Source organism: Pogoniulus pusillus, chromosome 5 (assembly GCF_015220805.1).
Source record: "Pogoniulus pusillus isolate bPogPus1 chromosome 5, bPogPus1.pri, whole genome shotgun sequence".
Lineage (NCBI taxonomy): Eukaryota > Metazoa > Chordata > Aves > Piciformes > Lybiidae > Pogoniulus > Pogoniulus pusillus.
The window spans coordinates 8,590,087-8,603,380 of NC_087268.1; the positions used below are offsets into that span (position 1 = coordinate 8,590,087).

The 13,294-nt window shown below is 45.0% G+C and overlaps 1 protein-coding gene across 3 annotated transcripts in view; it reads right to left on the minus strand.

The window, feature by feature from the left end:
* ALCAM (activated leukocyte cell adhesion molecule) overlaps positions 1 to 11,549 on the minus strand; it is a 146,816-nt gene extending 135,267 nt beyond the window's left edge. For 2 of the 3 annotated variants that reach the window (XM_064143152.1, XM_064143156.1), the window contains exon 1: positions 11,176 to 11,549. In XM_064143152.1, the coding sequence (XP_063999222.1) occupies positions 11,176 to 11,272 (97 nt within the window). In that variant the 5' untranslated portion in view covers positions 11,273 to 11,549. The remainder of the gene's footprint in view (positions 1 to 11,175) is intronic. The other variant, XM_064143154.1, reaches the window with a different exon arrangement.
* Positions 11,550 to 13,294: the final 1,745 nt, after the last annotated feature.

The following is a 13,294-nucleotide window of genomic DNA, read 5'->3' on the forward strand; positions in this document are numbered from 1 at the left end:
ACAATAGCAAGAAACACAACTCACACAAACTGGAAGCTGGTGGGACAAGCACAACATCAACTTCATTATTGATTCTGTGTGTAGGCAGGGTTCAAGATTAGCAGTAAATCGTGCAGTTACTTGAGAACTGAAGAGTAACATTAAACTTAACAAAAACCTTCAGTCATGTACTAAAAGCTGGGGAAAAAAATTCCCCTTGCTAACCTTTCAAGCTGTCAAGTTTAATATGCAAATGTTTTCTTGGTTTACGTCACCACTTGTCAGCACATCACTTTGCTGGCAGTGTTAGAAACTTTCAACTTCCCCAATTTGAGAAAGGAAATCCCATAATGCTGTGTCAATGAGTGCATTTGAAGATAATACTTACCCTTATCATTTCTCTCTGTGCAAGCACTTGCTAGAGAGCTTGATGTGCAGTATCAGGAATCCTTCTCTCTTCTGAAGTTACATGCTACACTGAAAGTTCCCCAAATCCTGCCTCATTATTCTCTGATTCATCATGCCTTTTATTTTCCATGTACATCTTTGAAGGCAAAGGCCATTAAGTTCATCTCTGCTCTCCAAAACAAGGCAACAAACATGGCTTTATACAGAGGAGCCACAAACTTCACTTTGCTATATTCATGCTGGTTTCAGTATTTCATAAAATGAAATTCCATGTCAAAATTCACAGAATGGTCTGGGTTGGAAGGGACCTTAAAAGGTCATCTCGTTCCAACTCCCTGCCATGGTTAAAGACACCTTCTACTAGACCAGGTTGCTCAAGTCCTCATCCAACCTGGCCTTACACACCTCTGAGGAAGGGGCATCCATGACTTCCCTGGACAACCTGTTCCAGTGTCTCATCACCTTCACCAGAGATAATTCCTTTCTAGTACCCAGCCTATACCTCCCCTCCTCGAGATTTAATTCATTCCTTCACATCCTATCACAACTTCTTGTAAAAGGTCTTAAATATCTGCTGGAGGTGTGCAGAACAGGCAGATTCAGATTCTTCTCAGTGGTGAGGATGGTGGAAGAACAGAAAGCAACAGGCCAAATTAATATATAAGAAATTTCATTTAAACATAATGAAAACCTTTTTTTTTAATGTCAGGATGATCAAACATTGGAATAGGTTGCAGAGGCCTCCATTCTTGGAAATATTCCAACTGGATACAGTTCTGTGCAACTGGCTCTAGGTCATCCTGCTTGAGGAGCAGGGTTTGGACTAGACCTCCAGAGGTCTCTTCCAACCACAACTATTCTGTGGTTCTATGACTATAACAGCAGGCTTTAAAAAATGCAGTTAAAGACCCCATTTGTTAAGAATTCACACTTGGAATCAACTGTACATTTTTAAGCCCAGTTAAAACCAAGCATTCTTTGTAAGCTACCTAGTTCCACAGCTTTATGGGAGCATTTACTATTTCACCCTGCAGATAAACTGCACCAGCCCTCTTCTCTTTCTAAAATACAAGCCTTAGCAATTCTTCCTGGCCAGCATGATAAACTCACTCAGCTCATAGTTTTTGAAGAATAAGTTGTTATGCTCCCTGAAGAAAACACAAAAACTCCTATTAGAAGACAAAACCAAACCAACAAAAGCCTTAAACACGTCATATAAAATGCCACATTTAGCTGCATACAAGCTACATCTATTCTGCTATCTTGTAAGTATGGTTATTTTCTCTAGGGAAACTGAAAGCTTAGGAAACAGGTTGCTGAGGGAGGTGGTGACTTCACCATTCCTGGAGGGATTTCAAAGGCACGTGGATGTAGTGCTGAGGGATATGGTTTAGTGGTAGTGGCTTACCAGTAGTGGTGGGATTGTGAGCTCTAGGTGAGCAGTCTGATTTGATCACAAAGTTCTTTTCCAACCTCAATGGTTCTGTGATTCTAAGCATTCCTCAATGGCTTGTCCTAAAGCATTTTAATGAGGCAGTAAAGCTCACAAGAGAAAGGAGTGTGGTTTATGAGACCAGCACATGCAGCTGGACAACATGGAAGCCCCTCATCAGGTCTGGAATTGGAGCAGTAGGCTTGGACATAAGTACAGCAAACAGCAAAACTGTCCTAAGTTATTATCTTTATGGTGTTCACTGGTGAGATACATTTGAGTGCAATCTTGTACTTGTGGAGCCAGGGGGTGTGTTGGTAGGGAGACAAAGGAGAAGTAAATCTATTCTTCTCCATTATATACACTGGGAAATTGAGAAACAGAGCAGGAAAATAATATGCCTGAGGTTATCTCCTTGACAGCGGCAAGGCTGAGAATCTTTCTAAACACAAAGCAAAATTCTTCCCTTTGAGGGTGATGGAGTCCTAGACCAGGCTGCCCAGAGAGATTGTAGAGTCTCCCTATCTAGTCACTTTTCAAACCCACCTGGATATTGAGATCTTGTGCAACCTCATCTAGGTCAACCTGCCTTAGCAAGGGAGTTAGACTTAATGATATCCAGAAGTCCTTTCTAATCCCCACCGTACTGTGATTCTGTAAATAAAAACCATGCAACTTCTGCAGTGAGTTTAATGATAATGAATCTAATGATAAATGGCATTTCTGCACGATTCACCTGATTAGAGAATAATGCTGACTTCATTATTAGTTTATTTGGAGGCAACTTGATTTAAAGGATTACTTTTTTTTTTTGGAAGAGGCTTCATGGAAGCTGTGGATACCCCCTTCATGGTGGTGTTCAAGGGCAGGTTGCACCAGGCCTTGAGAAACCTGCTCTAGCGGGAGGCATTCCTACCCACATCAGGGGGATTGCAACTACATGATCTTTAAGGTCCCTTCCAACCCAAACCATCCTAGGAATAGAATCATAGAATCAACCAGGTTGGAAGAGACCTCCAAGATCATCCAGTCCAACCTAGCACCCAGCCCTAGCCAGTCAACTAGACCATGGCACTAAGTGCCTCAGCCAGGCTTTTCTTGAAGACCCCCAGGGACGGTGCCTCCACCACCTCCCTGGGCAGCCCATTCCAATGGGAAATCACTCTCTCTGTGAAGAACTTCTTCCTAATATCCAGCCTATACCTACCCTGGCACAACTTGAGACTGTGTCCCCTTGTTCTATTGCTGGTTGCCTGGGAGAAGAGGCCAACCCCCACCTGGCTACAATGTCCCTTCAGGTAGTTGTAGACAGTAATAAGATCACCCCTGAGCCTCCTCTTCTCCAGGCTAAACAGGCCCAGCTCCCTCAACCTCTCCTCATAGGATTTGTGCTCCAGGCCCCTCACCAGCTTTGTTGCCCTTCTCTGGACACCTTCCAGCACCTCAACATCTCTCTTGAATAGAGGAGCCCAGAACTGGACACAGTACTCAAGGTGTGGCCTGACGAGTGCTGAGTACAGGGGAAGAATAACCTCCCTTGTCCTACTGGCCACACTGTTCCTGATGCAGGCCAGGATGCCATTAGTTTCAAAATATTCTGATGAGAAATATTTTTTTTAAAAAAATAGAAGATTTGATAAAAAGATAAAGTTGCAGGTTTGCAGAAGAGTTATCAGATTTCTGCACGCACATGGTTTTGTATTAGAGACATGGTTAAAAGTCACACCGGCAGATACCAAAGCTGGCTTTCTTTTGCATAGCCCAGAATGAAGACCACTGGCAGAACAGCAGAGATACTCCATTTTTCCTTTATGATCCTAGAAGAACTTTATTTAACAAAAGACTCTTTCATTAAGTTCCAACTCAACACATCTTAGTGAAAGTGTTCTAGCTTCCTCTCACCTCGACAGCCTATCCTGTTTGTACCCTATTTCATGCAACATCACTCTTGGTCCATTTCATCTTTAAAAAGTCCCCTCTTTTTTAGTATAATTCTTTTTAGTTTCTCCATGAAGTGCCCCCCAGACAAGGCAAGGTCATTTGAAAACCCAATTCTGGAACGTATCCATTTAAAACACACACAATGCCTTGCTGCAAAAGAGAAGCATCTCCGTGTCATCTTTGTCAGTTTGCCCCTTATGTGATTTAGATTCGTCCTTCTCCTTCATGCAACCGGAAGCCTGTGATGAAAGTAAGATGCTTTCAGAAACAAAGCCTGACACCACAAAACACTGTGAAGAAACAAAGATTTTTAGTGTCACTTTCAAGCTGAAGTCAGAGGTCTAGGAAAAGCAGAGACGTGCTGCTTCTAACAGGAAGGTAGTGGAGCTCCCTCTATTGAATTAGCTGCCAATATCTCTCCAGGTTTGAAATATGCCGACTATAGTCAGTATCAAAGCTCTGTTAGGGAAAAAAAACCCCAACACACAAAACTTTCCATTCCAGACAGCTGGGATGCACCCATCAGATACACTGTATGAAAGAGATAACCAGGGGAATGGGATAACCACCACACAGAGCTTCTAACACAGAAAATGTCACCCACGTTGCCAGGGCTTCAGCCCTGGGGACTTTGACTACCCATGAGACCTGAGGAGAAGTTTAAAGTATGCTGTTTGAGTGCTTTCCATCAGGAGCAAAACTGCAAGGGGCTGGAACATCTATAAGATGACCAGAGGCGGGGAGAACTGGGTCTGTTTGAACTTGGAGTAGAGGTGACTGAGGGCATATTAACAAACATCTAAGAACTAAGTGTCAGGAAGATAGGGTCAGACTCTGCTCAGTGGTCCCCAGCGATAGGATAAAAGGTAATGGACATAAACAGGGACATAACAAATTCCATCTAAACATGAGAAGGATCTTCTTTACTTCAAGTGTGGCAGAGCACTGAAACAGGCTACCCAAAGAGGTGGTGGAGTATCCATCTCTGGAGACTTTCAAGGCCCACCTGGACGTGTTCCTGTGTGATCTGGTTTCGATGACCTTGCCCCAGCAGAGAGGTTGGACCTGATGATCTTCAGAGGTCCCTTCCAACTCCTACCACTCTGTGATTCTGTGACCAACACCCAGCTCTAAGGATGCCAGATATAACAGATGAGGCAATACAGCACAAAACCAGAACACACCAATGCAGATGAAGCATTTGAAGATCTTCTTTTACAATGAAGGGTTAACTGTACAGAGCACAACTTAATTGCAAACAGACAACACAGACATAGGGACTGCTGAAACGCTCATTAAATCACCAAACGCACTTTTCCCTTGTTATCAAGGAAACAGCTTAGTATTTCCATAACTATTGAAAGCACTTCAAATGCTTTTTAAGCAAACGTTAGAGAACTGTTCTAACCCCTGATAACCTCTAAAATTCATACCCTGACGCTGCAGGCACTCTCTCCAATGTTTTATCACTTTGTCTCTTTTTTTTACCTCCCAGAGAGGCATATTTCTTATCAACAACAAAAATGCCAGTTCAGTAGAAGCAGTGGTTGTTTTAATAAGTAAATATTTATTTGCCTTTCTGGAGACCTATATGCATGATAAGAAAAGCAATTTAATCTTAAACTAGGCAGATACTGCTCAAAAGTGCTGCTTCTTTGGAGTAGCAGATTCATATCCACTGGTGTAGGATCAACTGTGATTCAAGCCATCTTCAATAAAACATTAGAAAAGAAGAAAAAACAAAACAAAACCAGAAGAGAAAAGGGGGGGAGGGGGGGGGGGGGGGGGGGGGGAAGGGAGAAACTTGATCTAACTGCTGCCAGTAGTGAATTGCCAGCATACCAGCTGTACTGCAATCTCCTCTCTAAAAGATGAGATTCATTTTCAAGCATATTTTAAAGACAGGAATGTGCAACCTCTTTTAATATTCATCCTGTCCTTATTAAAGAAAAGATACTAAGATAAAGAACATGTAGGTCAAAGCCTTATCTTCAGGGAAGATAACACTCAACAATTTCCAATCAAGGGGAATTGTTAATATTCATTTTTTTTTCCTAGAAAAATCACATTCTGCTCAAGTCAAATTTTAATTATCACCCTACAGCATTTGCAGTTCTTGAAGAGTCTCTCATACAAGCATTGGTGCACGGAAGCATAACCATTTTTCCTGAAAGCAGAGGAACTTGAGAGAAACCAGCACATTGCAACAGGTCTTCAATTCTCCACAAGAGTGGCCTTGAGGTTTACACGCCTTTTCTAATAAAAAAAGTTATTGTATTATCAAAGGGAAAAGCTGTACAGTAGCCACTCCAGAGAAATCTTAAGTAGCACTGAACCAAGAAGCTAAAGTACTCCCACCTGGAGTACTGCATCCAGTTCTGAGCCCCCTAAAATAAGAATGACATCAAGAGGGTCCAGAGGAGGCCATGAAAATGATCAGGGCTGAAACACCTCCCCTGTGGGGACAGCCTGGGGGAAATGGGTTTCTTCAGCCTGGAGAAGGGAAAGTTCCAGGGAGACCTCAGATTGGCCTTCCAGTATCTGGAGGGGACTACAGGAGAGCTGGGAGGAGGGAATTTTAATAAGGGCTTGTAGTGATAGGATGAGGAGGAATGGCTTTGACCTGGAAGAGGGGAGATTTAGACTGGATATTAGGAGCAGATTCTTCACAGTGAAGGTGGTGAGACACTGGCACAGGCTGCCCAGGAAGGCTGTGAACGGCCCCTTCCCCGAGGTGTTCAAGGCCAGGCTGGATGAAGTCTTCAGCAACCTGGTCTGGTAGAAGCTGTCCCTGCCCATGGCAGGGAGGTTGGAACTGGATGACGTTCAAGGTACTTTATAAACCAAACCCTTCTACGAGTGTATAATAATCATTTTCAGACATAGTAGTATCTCTCAAAAACCAGTACAAGAAGTCTGGCCCCATACCAGAGTTCACAGAAGTAAACAAAAAGGGGGAAAAAAAAACACCCAAAAAAAACAACCAAACCACAGATTATCATGGATGTGCAAAAACCAGTTGTTACAATCAGTATGACAGTCTGGAGGAAAAAAAAAAAAAGCCAAACCCAAAGTCTAAAAAAGCAGCAGCACTACAAAGGCACTGCAGACTGGACCCTGAGCCAGCTTATCAGTAGCCAACACGATTATGGCTGTGTAGTGCAGGTCACAAATAGGGCAAACTGAGTATTGATCACCTGGTGCTAGGAAATCGAATTACACAAATTATAGCTTCTACAGAATTAGCACTTTCAGTCACTGAACTGTTAATAAGCTCAAAGTATATATAGGTAGGTCTGACTCCACCATAATTATTTTCCTATTCTTTTGATTTGCTCAACCAGTCCAAAACCACATTGACAAAAAGAACTACTGCCCAGTAGTGCTAGAAACTTAAGAAAAGGCTAAGGTGGTGCGGTGTGGTGTGATGTGGTGTGCCCAGCCAGCACATAAAAGCTTTGCCACTACAACAATAGGTTTTGTGAGGTCCTTCTGCACCATTCCCTAGCAGCCATGACCTTACGGAACTCTGCAGTGAACACTTAGTGTGAGTCTGTAAATGACACTACAGAAGTAGGATATCGGTCAGGCTTTTCCTGATCCAGCACTAGGGCCCCCAACACAAGGACATGGACCTGATAAAGCAGGTCCAGAGGAGGGCCACAGAGATGATCAGAGAACTGGAACACCTATGAGGGCAGGCTGAAAGAGTTACAGTGATAGGAGGGGGAATGGTTTGAAACCTGAGCAGGGTAGATTTAGGTTAGACATCAGGAGGAAGCTCCTTACAATAAGAGTGGTGAAATACTCAAATAGGTTGCCCGGATAGATAGTTGACTCCTCCTACCTGGACACACTTCGAGGTCAAACTTGATGGGGGTCCTGGGCAGCCTGATCTAGTTGGAGGTGACTCTGCTCACTACAGGGGGCGTGGACAATATGACCTTTGAAGGTCCTTTTCAACTCGATGCATTCTGTGATTCTGTAATTTGCGTTACGTAAAACACTTAATGCTGCTTGCTGCATTTTCCCCTTTGTGTTTCATCTTGCATAAATATTTAGAGATTTTGTTCCCCAATTTTTACTGCTGGAAGTAAGACAAATAGCTCAACTTCTACTACAAAGACTTTAAAATTGTTTACCCTGGGACTGCGTATTAGCACCCTAGGTTATTTTAAAGAAGGAGAATGGATGGTACTGTAGGAAGGGTATTAGTTGTACACAGGCTGGGAAGAGGAAATAAGATATCTTGGGATTAAATATGACTTAGGACAGAGATATTTATTTCATGAACATAACAACGTATATCTTCTCCAGTAAAAATCAATGGGCTGAAATTTCAACAGATTTACAGACCTGAATGATTTCTGTAGTTGCCCACTGCCATATGAGAAACCCAGCAGAAGAGGGGACAGCACGAGACAAAAAAAAATTGAGGGACTTTTCTAGCATATTCACACCAAAAAAACACCTCAAACCAAACAGTTTAACAACTTACAGGTCACTTAAAAAATGAATGATTTTGCTACCTATTGAACCATAGGCACAAAGAGTACTGAAACATCCATACATGGCATAGAGGTTTCCTGCCTTCAGTTTCAGAAAACCCACATCAATTTTAGATCTTAACACAGAAAACCAGTTTCCCTGCATCAGTATCACACCAGACAGAGCAGGAGAAAAAAAACCCACACAAAACTATAGGCAGGAGTGTGAACACAGTGTCATGTGAATGAGAAAACTACACATTACAGTCTCACTCCCCTTCCGCAACATCCAGCAAGTTGTTGGTAATAAAACACACTACAAGAGACTCTGAGCTTTGTAGTTATAAATCATCAAAAAGTTAGAGGTGAAAGAAAGGAAGCTTTACGAAGGTCATGGTTAGCTGACTTTCTTTTCACACACAGACATTGATTTTAGAAAAGCATGAGATTTTAAGTGGTGTTCTCTTTTAGATTGGCCCAAAGTTTGCCAATATCAATTGTGGACTTGGACTACCCCCCTTTATTTTTTTTTTTTAATGGGTATATTCCCAGATAGTTTATCCCAAGAAGAAAGAATCTCTACATTTCTCATCACAAGCCATAGTCAGCTTGAATATTGCTGGAGAGATCTTGTATATTTTTCTCTTTCTCTCTCTACATAAATAAATAGATGTATCTTTATATGCATGCATACATCTTTGCATGCACACATATATATCTAAATATATATGTAACTTTTAATATGCTTTTTTATAGCGGCTCTATTGCTTTCCAAATACAAACCTGGTTGTAGATGACAGCAAACTATCATCTAAAATAGCTGACACAGTAAGGAGAAAAGAATGTGAAGTCTATCATAATACCAAGAGAATAATATAAGACTAGAAATAGTATATAAAAATATGTATTTTCACATTCAAGTATAATTTAACACTCCTCAGAACAAACAGAACTAGAGGTTTAAACTTTGTGTTAGGCTTTCCAGGCATTTTTTGTACTGCAGGGAAAGTTTCCAAGCTGAAGTAGGGCTGCTCTCTCCTCGTACTTGCTTACACAGCCTGAGCTTCTCCTTAAGGCGGCAAGCAAGAAATAAAAAGCAGAAAGAACTCAGAAACTGGTTTTACCTCCAATCTACTGAGATCGTAGGTGATCAAACCTCATCTTTTTATACACCTCCATCAACACAATCTTTGAGGATAAAATATTTTACGACTTCATGTTTCCTTCAGAGGGAAAATGTCACACAATCAGCAAGATCATTCCCTATTGACTGGGATAAATCTCTCCACGGGGGCCCATTCTGGTTTCTTAGGAGCTGAGGTGCTTCTTTCTCTGGATAATCCACATGTCACAAAGATTTCATTAAATGAACCATCTTTCCTTAAGACTTTACACCACAGAAATCAGTATTCTCTGTAAACTCTGCCACCGAGACTGGTATTTTTCATGTCCTGCGGTGATCATTCACTGCATTTGCCAAAACAAAAGCTTAACACATTGCTTACGGTTCCAATATACCTTTTGGGTCTGCTTGGACCTTTTTTACCATTCTAACTGAAATCAGAATTGACTTTGGTTTCTCTTTGGAGCAACTGCACCATTCTAACTGAAATCATAATTTATTTTGGTTCTGTTTGGAGTATTTTTATTCTTCCAACTGAAATCAAAATAGCTTTTGCTTGTTTGGAGGTTTGGGTGGTTTTTTTTTTCTTCCTAACTGAAATCAAACCAGGTTTTGATTATTTTTGGAAGCTTTTTCAGTAACTCTAATAAAAAAGAAAAAATCAAACTGCTTCTGGTTCTGTTTGGAGCCTTACAGAGCTACAGCTCCGTTTGTACGCAACCAGAGCTTGTGCAAAATAAACAGAAACAGATCAAGTGAAGAAAACGCTGTTCTTAGCCTGCATTACTGCCTGTAAATGGTTAACTGAAGAGCACATAAGAAGGAAGCAGAGGCCAGGAATAAAGAACCCCTCCAACTCCAGCACTTCTGCAAACCCTTCGCTCTCGCAAGAAGCAGGCACAGAAAGGCAAAGCCATTTCTTAAAGCAATACAAGATATTACCACAGGCTGACGCTCTTTCTACAGGAATCATCCCCTACCGCGGCGAATGCACAACTCCTTCACTTCACAGCTTTTCCCCGAGACTTCACTTCCACGCTCAATATTTACCAAATAAAAACCTACAAACGCCTCATGGCCAAAAGACTCCCGCAACAATTAAGGGTATTTAGCACTCCCGGTGCCTTCCCACTTCCCCAACGCCTCGAAAGCGGCGGGGGCGGGGAGATGAAGTTCCCCACTCGAACCCGAGTCGCGGAGCACCCTCCTCAGTCCCCCGCAGCGCTGCCGCCACGCCCGGGGGACCGCCACTATGAGCACCCCGGCTGCCGGGCGGGCGGGGTCGTGCTCGACGACGTTCTCCGGGCACCCACCGACCCCCGCCTGGCTTCTGCAGCTCGTATGCCGTGCACTGAATGCGGGCAACGGCCAAAGTTGGAGGCGGCTGGCTGCAGGGACGTGCCGCTCAGCCAGAAAGTGAACGGGAGCGGCGGCGGGGCCGAGCCTCGGTTGCCCTCCCGCGCGGGCAGCGCGCGCTGCCCACTGCCAGCGCCCCACAGGGACCCCAGGGCCGATTGGCGCCCACAGGGAGGGCGCGAACACCGCCGCCTCAGCCGCGGGCAGCTCCTGCCTTTCCCTCGGGAGAAGCGGCACCGGCTCGGACCGCCGCTGGCCGCCGAAACGGGACGTGAAGGGCACCAACGATCGGGAGAGACGCCCGGCGCATAAATCCGCGGTAGGTTCCGGGGCACTCTGCTGAAGGCAATGCGGGCGGGTACCGCCACCTGCGGCCCCCGGCCACCCCTCCACCAAGTTCGGCGCGGTCGGGACGGTGCGGTCGCTCTTTGCCGCGGGCGGGCGCTTACCTGGCGGCAGGCAGAGGGTTGCGAGCAGGAGGCAGAGCAGCGGCGGCGGCAGCGGGTGGCGGCAGCAGGAGGCGCAGGCGGCGGGGGGCTCCATCATCCCGCCTGCCCGCGGCGGGACTGGGAGGGAGCGGCGGAGCGGCGCGCCTGCAGAGGCTCTTCCGTCTCGCAGCGGACAGGGGCTGCGATTTCTCCCCCTTCCGAGGCCGGGAGCCGGCGGCAGTTTTCCCCCGGCGGCGAGAGCAGTGGTAACGTCCCGGGCACGGGCAGAGGGGCGGCTGCTCTCCCTTCTCGGCGCGCAGCAAGGAGCGACTCCGCACCGGAGCAGGTGGCCGCTTTCTTCTGGCAGCCGAGCGGCGCTCCAGGACTGGGAGCTACGGAGGGAGAGGCGGAGCAGCGGCTGCAACGAGCAGCAGCACTGGCCCGGCCTCCCCCCCTCCCCGCACTCTGTGCCTCCGCCCCCGTCGTCCCGCTCACACGGGCGGGGGAAGGCCCTCGGGCGGCCCTGAGCCGCCTCGTCGCTGTGCTGCCGCCGCGCTTGCCGTCGGTGACAGGCGGCCCCCCGCCTGCCCCAGGTCCGGTTAGGCTACGTCGAGGGGCCGCGGAGAGGGATCTGGGCGGCGGGGCAAGGGGACCTTCTCTTCCCAACTCATCCTCCGTATCTATACGCTCGGGGAGTGGATTTCGTCGCTGTGTCTGCATGCTGGACGCCTGCTGGTTTCCAGCGTTGCACATAAAAAGCTTTAAAAAATTAATGCAATTCAAAGAATTAATCATGACAGCGCCGGATCAATTGTGTGTTTAGAACCATGAAGAATTTCTTTACTTAAAGGGTGGTCAGGCATCGATTCCAGTGGTTGGATCCAGCTGAATCCAATTCCATTCCTGAAGGTGTTCAAGAAACTTATGCATATGGCACTTTGGGATGTGGTTTAATGGCCGTGGCAGTGTTAGATTGACGTTTGGACTCGAAGGTCTTAGACGTCTTATCCAACCCAAACAATTAATTCATAACCCAAACAATAAAATCATAGAATGGTAGGTGTTGAAAGGCACCTCTGGACTGATGCTATCTCCTGTGTTACCCTCACTATCCCCCCTCCAAAAAAAAAGAGGGAAAATAAAAATAAGGTTAATTTAATTTAATTAGCAGAGGGTTGGTAAAGGGAAGTGAAAGCTTGCAGTATTTTTTTGTTGCATAAAGAAGTGTGTTGAGCAGCACTTGGAGAGGTCGGCTGCCCTAAAGGTCAATAAGATTTCTCACCAAAGAGATGTCGCCTGGAAACAGTGCCTTCATAGAACCACAGAATTGTTTTGGTTGGAAGAGACTTTTAAGGTCATCGAGTCCAACTGTCAACCTAAGGCCACCATGGCCATTAAATCAGATTCCAAAATGCCATGTGTACATGTTTCTTGAACACCTCCAGGGACTACCCTCCATGAGACAATTCTAATTCATGAAGTGCTTTCCGCTCCTTCTGTGCTCATCAGGGTGAGCAGTGCTGATTCTGAGAGGGAAGTGAGCACTCTGAGCTCACACAGCAAGTTCCTCAGTTAACAGTATGGTGTGGCCGTCATGCTGTCACATGAATTAAACCTAACACTCAAAATCTAGCAATGTGAATAATGCACATCATGTGGTCTCTGTAGAGGGACTTTCTAGTAGTGAAATCCAAAGTGTCAACTGCTTTCTTTAGCTTCACTGTGTGACACTGTCATAGAATCATAGAATGCACTGGGTTGGAAGGGATCCTTCAGTCAGCAGGGACATCCCCAACTATATCAGGTTGCTCAGGACCCCATCAAGCCTGACTCAATGAACTATTAGATGGAACTTTCCCAAACCTCCTGGAACTCAGTCAGTTCTGCAAATATATTTGCTATTCTCAAACAATTTTCGTGATGACTAACATCGGTGAAACATCACCATGATACAGGGTAGCTTTAGAATAACACATCTTGTGTGGTTTTTCCCTCGTGTATTCCAGTTAATTTCCCGTGAATTGCAGATAAAGGAGAGTTCACTTTTAGAACTTCAAGTCTAAAGCAGAATATTTCACTTTCAGCCCTTTAAGTCTAAAGCATTATATTTCACTTTTAGAACTTTAAAGCATTGTTTTGA